We start from the raw sequence: 6,333 nt of genomic DNA, 5'->3' as shown, positions 1-6,333 counted from the left end.
CAATTCACCATTTAAATTGCCTTTAAAGTTTTAGATGGAGAAAATTTCATAATTAACATATATAAGAATATTTATTACTCCCTCCGTTTCAAAAAGATTGGTCTGGTTTGACTTGGCACGAAGTTTAAGAAATTAAAAAAAGACTTTTGAATTTTGTGATCCTAAATTAAAATTATGTTAAATGTACAAAATTGTCCTTAATCTTGTGGTCTTAAACATGTCACGTGAAAAGCAAAAAGTAAAATGTTATCAAAAAAGGAAAGAGGTCATTTTTTTGAAACTGACTAAAAGGAAAAGAAGGTCATTCTTTGTGAAATAGAGGGAGTACTAGTTATGACATAATTATTTAGAGAAAATTTCATAATTAACATATATAAGACTATCTATTACTAGTTATGACATAATTATTTATGTTTCAAATTTTAACAGTAAAAAACTTATAAATTATATATAATTATATATAATTGAAGTATTGAACACTAATGATAAATATTAATTCAATCAGAAATTAAAATTATAAAATTAATAACTAAATTTATTGCAATTATTTTAATGAAAAATAACTTTTTAAGAGAGATGGGCAACAAACATTGCTATATTGGAAGTCAGGAGAAAAAAATGAAAAAGAAAAATGTGGCATAATATGGAAATTGTAGAATTCTTTTTATATTAAAATTACTCTAATTTTACAAAAAAAAAAAAATCTGATGAAATAATACAACATATGGGGCTTTGACTTCACACTGCAAGGTCAAGTAGTTTATGAAGAATTGCCTGCAAAATGAGCAAAAACTAATTAGTAGTGAAACTCAATGGTTTAATCAACAAGCCGGCGGAAGTGGAATCAAAATTTAAACTTTATGGATTCTAAATTATAGGATAGCGACATCAAGTGTTACTGACAGGGTTTTGAAGTTAGTTTTGTACATATTTAGTGGATTTCTTAGTATAAATTAGAGAGAAGTATTGAAAACACCTCTAAACTCGGGTCGAATTATTAGTTTCATTTCCAAACTATTGGCAGTCTTAAAAACACCCCTTAACTAACTAAACTTAAACACACTCCCGATCTTGGAATACGAATGAAATACACCCCTAAATTCTCGCCAAGTTTAGGAGTGTTTTCAACACTTTTCTTGGTTTTTTATTAAGAACTCAATGCTCTTACAAGAGTTTAAGACTACTTGCTATGTAATGTGACAAATCGAGGGTGTATCTAAGTTTAGTACGTCAAGTAGAGGGGTGTTTTTAAGATTGTCAATAATTCAGGGACGAAACTTATAATTTGTACCAAGTTCTGCCGAATAGGTACATAGTCTTGAACCAATAGATCTTTTTATGCATATGCAATTTGAGTTGAAAAAGATTTATGCAATACTAGATAATCTTTCTCTGCTTGTTTATACTGACTGACTGAAAAGTGTGTTTATTGCTATCAACAACATAGACATCGTAATTCCACAAGTGGGGTTTAGGGAGGTTAAAATATACGTAGACTTTACCCCTACCTTTGTGGGATAAGAGGTTGTTTTCAATAGACCCTCGGATGTGCTTATTACTATCATTATATCGATATCCACAACCACCCCAGAATATTTCAGACTAAAAGAATATAAATGTTCCTGAAAGTAACTTACTGGACAGGAACGGTATGCTTTCAGTCCCTGATGTAGTTCATGTGATGAGATCAAAAGCCTCACCGGACGAAACTCAACAGATTGGCTGTGCCCTCTGTTGTCAACCAAGGAGATCAATTGACGTTGTAAAAGATGTTCAAATGCCTGAAAGGAAAGTAAATATTTGTCAGTATACCTTCAAAGATCCAAAGTTAGATGTTGGATGGATAATTTGCATTTTAAATGTCATACACACCCGTAGGCATACATTCCGTGCATAATAGTCTGTTGTTTGGAACGAATTATGTACGTCTTTATACTCTGAAAGGCAGGATAACATGGTCAGTCACACAGGATTCACATTATTAACATAAGAAGGGATCATGTAGTAGTCAAACCTTTCATTACTGAATTGAAGTTAGTTGTCTCTTGCTCTTTGCCTTCCAACCTCCTCAAGCAAACAAGTATATATAGCTCTAAAATGGAGCAATCTGCATCAACAATTTGAAAATCGAGTTGTTTTCAGTTTGATTCATCTTGGTGGTGGCCTAGTTGTGCAGGATGTCCGTCTTTGTGAGTGCCTCACACCATATATAAAATGGTTTGTGAGTGACTCACACCATATTTCCAAAAATCTCTACAGTAAGTTGAGGTTTAAGTGCAAATAAAGTGCTGGTTTTAGTGAAGAAAGGCATAAATGGAGAACAAATACAAATATGTTGTGTAATCCAAGACTTAATCACAAGCATGAATAACAAATACATGGACAAAGAAACTGAACAATTACGATAAAGTGAAATATCAATTGTTTAGCGTCGCCATTTCAGGATTATGCTCATTGAAAGGAGAGGTATGCATTAAAGACTTGATGGAGACCCTGAAGTGCCTGCTAAGCAAGATGAAACGCTCAAACATGTTTTGCGCCTTGTTTCAGGGCTAAGGCATGCCTTAAGTGCGCCTTTGACAACAGTGGTCACAATGTCTAAGACTACTGTGTCAAAAAAGAGAAGAGAGAGGATATGGGAATAGATGAAGAAGCTAGTTAACAAATCATAGCTCTACCCCTAAAATTTTCCAGAAGATGCTAGTCAACAAGGAATACAAAATGTCATACCTTGCAAGGCTTCCAACTTGGGTTGCCGTTGAATACTTGATAGTGCTGTTTTAAAGTTATCAAGTGATAAAAATCCAGATTTTGTATCCATATGGCACACAGAAGCAAACCTAATGGAAATTACCATACGATGAGTTCTAACTTTTTTTAAAAACGAATAGATGTTTGATATAGCGACTGTGAATGCATCAATTAGGTAGTTCAAGGATAGGTAGACTTACAGAAATCTCAATAGATGGTTAAAGGTTGCATCAAAATTGCATAATGAATCAATGATGTCTTTGAATTTGTCATCCGACAAAGTATTCTAATAAATGTTAAGGATAACCTGATGTTTGCAAGCAAAAAACTGACCACAATTCGTCAAATCATTGAAACTTTGGTGCTTGTTTTTTGTCTAAACAAAAGGAGAGGTTTCAAAAAGAAAACAAACTATTTTAAACCTTGATTGACAAGAGAAAGACAAGTATTTGGAGAGCCTCATCTAGGCTTAGCACAAATGAGTAGTTACCACTGTCATAAAGGATACTCCATACCTCTTTTAAAAAAAAAATCGTGGTGTCTAGGCCAGCTTTAGCACACCACGACTAATTCCACGGCTACCTGCTACCTCCCACCAACACAAGTACCAGATAACTATATCCACCAAGACTTATACATACAAGAAGAAATTACCTAGTGTTTTTGCCTCCGCTCAAATTAGAACCCGCTTCATTGACCATATATTTTTTCAATAATTCTCACAGATACTACTTAATTGAGTCTTTTGGAGCCTCACTCTAATTATTCTTGTCTATTCCTCTCTGTCACTCTCTGTACAACTTTTGTGGTCTTCTGGGATCATTTCACTTTTTTTCGTTCATTGACAATGAAAAGAGTAACGAGAGAAAAGGATACAAGAAGCTTTTTGTTATAAGCAGCTACATAGTGAGGAGGAAGGCTTGACTCTGTTGGCAGTAGTAAAGCATGCTGCAAAATTCTGAAATACAGATTGTCAATATAGATAATTCTTGCAGGCAGTAAATCAGGAACCAAGGATGCAATGAGAAGTTACTTTTGCAAGTCTTCCCGCGAAGGGGGTAGGAACAACAGCTTTCTATGCGAGAAACGAGACCTTACTCTCTTCTCTAAGAGTTGATCAGCATCCTGCACAACACAAGATTCAGCTTCTCCAATGTGTCTAGCTATACGTAGTCAATGTGTATTAATGACAAGGCAACTGTCTTGGAAATTTAGGAAATCTCCTGAAGTTAATCTTGTTCACAAGCAACTCAAAACGAGATACTCAATTAAAGAAAACGAGCATGCTCACTTGATTTTCAAGTCCCGAATACCAAAACACCGTCTGGACATAATGATGCTGAGGTATGCATAGTTTGTAGAGAAAAAGAACACGAGATAAAAGTAGTAATGCTAATAATAAGGAACATACCAATCTACAACTCACACCAACGACAACAGCTTGTGAAGTTACAGACTGCATTGCATCTAGCAAGCTATAGAGTAATCGTTGTTTACCCTGCAAATTGCAGATACATCAAATCCTGAAAACTTGACATATTTTCTCATGATTTTCTTCATATATGAGAATCTCACCTGTGTAAAAAGGTCAAACTCATCCAACACAAAGATAATTGTTTTATGTGCCAATCCACATTCCCTGATGAGAAGTTACAGTATAATGAACACATGCACCGGGAGAAGAAAAAACAAGTAAATGCTCTCTGTGAAGATCATCTAATTTAAATATTCCAGACACTTTGAAAGGATTCTATTCTCTTTTGGCAATAAAACAAAGGACATTACAAGCCATATACACTCACCTTAACATGGCTATCACAAACTGGGAGTTATCGTCAAATGATGCCTGTTATTATGGGAAATACATGATGACTGTTTGATACCTTTGGTTAAAATGTAAAATGGAAATTATAACCAGAATAGACACGGTACCATCTTTGAGAAAACCAATTGATTTTCTATACATAACTGCCTTGCAATTTCCTGCAAGATAAAATAACTATATCAAACGAAGGATACAGAGATCAAGGACAAGATTATGGACAAATATCTAACAAGAACAAATAATAATAACACCCTTTGTTCGAAGAGGCACATATTTTACTTTTCCAAGGAAGATAAAATAGTTAAACAAAAAATAGAAGAAGGTGCAGGTGAATCTGGTATCAAGTGCACTTATATTTAAAGATTTTGACAATGTTAACAAAACTTGCTTGGATAACCTAAATATCCTATTGGAAATTGATCTCTTGCTTAATCAAGTTCCAGTTATCAATCTGTAAGAAAGCAAAGGAAGTGATAATTTAAGCACAAATGTTTCAATTGACTATGGTCTATCTCTTCTTGATGGTTGACTGTTTCAATTGAAACCTTCTAAATAGCTGCCTTATAAAATCTGCCATCTGCACTCTTGCTCAATGATTCTGCTACAACTTTTTTTGTTTTTGACGACAGAGAAATCTGTTTGGGACAACCTATCTTGATTTCAATATTCGGGATTTCACACTACTCTTGTATAACCTATCTTGATTCCTAAATTTCTGCTTTCTCTATATATAACTCTACCAGAACAAAGAGCTGTTTCTTCAGAGCCAAAACAAGTTCCAACAAATATATAAAACCACCAAGTGAAAAATCTACAAATTAATCGACAAAACAAAAAGAAAGTATTTCTCTAGTTGATCTTTTTCTTGCTTAGATGGTAAAACAAACCATCACTTTTTCCTAATGTCGGATGGTTCAGTGAAAAATCATTAAGTGTTAGCAAATTGTCTCTTGAAAGTGGATAAGTATGAATAGCGTGATACATAAATTAACTGATTGCATCTAGGTAACAACATATGAAAAGGCGTAAATGCTTTAGATATTAAACAGAAGTGCCAGAAGTCATAAGTATAAGTCGTTTGGTTGGGAACAAGTTATCCCGTGATTAATTATCCCCGGATAAGTTATCATAAGTTATTCCATCATGTATATGTGATAACTTATCCCATCACTAAGGCATAAATGGTGGATTAAATTATCCCATGATTGCCTAAGACCTCCAACCAAACGTAGGAAAAAATAGTCCTGCATTTTATCCTGAGATTATTATACCTTATGCCTCACACCAAACGACTCCTTACTGAACAGAATTCCAACCTAAAAGAAGGGAAATTGTATCCCATACCTTCAAAGCACAATTGTCCTCGCTATGCAATAGTCCATTCAGTTTAATCTGTAATTGACATAGCATTTACGATCAATAAATTAGTGACATTTATTTTTGTCCAGAAATATGTCACTGCCAAATCATATACTAAATCAATACCACACAGATCGTGTCTGGATATTCTTGCAGTAAATCCTTGATAACCATCTCTAAAATCTGGCATAAACAATAAATTACAAAGCAATTATCAATCAAGTTAACTTATTTTGCCTACTAATGAAATAAAAAGACAAAAATATAACAACAATAAGAAGAGACCAAAGAAAAATTGAATTCGTGCAAAGGCTCAGCAAAATAAAACATATAAAACTCTAACTGACCGCAACTTTTCCGCAACCACGAGGGCCAAGAAGTAGAGCTGAGTTGTTACA

General features: G+C 34.0%; 1 protein-coding gene across 1 annotated transcript; it reads right to left on the bottom strand.

The window, feature by feature from the left end:
* Positions 1-647: 647 nt before the first annotated feature.
* LOC125852568 (origin of replication complex subunit 4) lies at positions 648-6,327 on the bottom strand. Its single transcript, XM_049532297.1, has 15 exons — positions 6,283-6,327; positions 6,062-6,118; positions 5,921-5,968; positions 4,684-4,734; positions 4,554-4,597; positions 4,327-4,390; positions 4,163-4,249; positions 3,785-3,876; positions 3,628-3,709; positions 2,952-3,037; positions 2,731-2,840; positions 2,015-2,107; positions 1,873-1,937; positions 1,638-1,781; positions 648-774 (listed from the first exon to the last, which is right to left on the bottom strand). Exons 2-15 carry the CDS (start codon positions 6,107-6,109, stop codon positions 739-741), a joined length of 1,050 nt encoding a protein of 349 aa, XP_049388254.1. The 5' UTR covers positions 6,110-6,118; positions 6,283-6,327; the 3' UTR covers positions 648-738.
* Between the last annotated feature and the right edge of the window lie 6 nt (positions 6,328-6,333).

This window comes from Solanum stenotomum, unplaced genomic scaffold (assembly GCF_019186545.1).
Source record: "Solanum stenotomum isolate F172 unplaced genomic scaffold, ASM1918654v1 scaffold37161, whole genome shotgun sequence".
In the NCBI taxonomy this organism is placed as follows: Eukaryota; Viridiplantae; Streptophyta; class Magnoliopsida; order Solanales; family Solanaceae; genus Solanum; species Solanum stenotomum.
Note: the sequence above shows the minus strand (reverse complement) of the source record. Positions and strands in the feature narration are given on the sequence as shown.

Bases quoted from the DNA above. Each gene is read 5' to 3' on its own strand.
- LOC125852568 (XM_049532297.1), bottom strand. From the start codon at position 6,109: ATGGTTATCAAGGATTTACTGCAAGAATATCCAGACACGATCTGTGTG. The intron at 4,735-5,920 runs GTATGGGATACA...TTTATCTTGCAG, and splicing joins AGGACAATTGTGCTTTGAAG to GAAATTGCAAGGCAGTTATG. The intron at 3,038-3,627 runs GTATCCTTTTCT...AACATTTATTAG, and splicing joins CTTATAACAAAAAGCTTCTT to AATACTTTGTCGGATGACAA.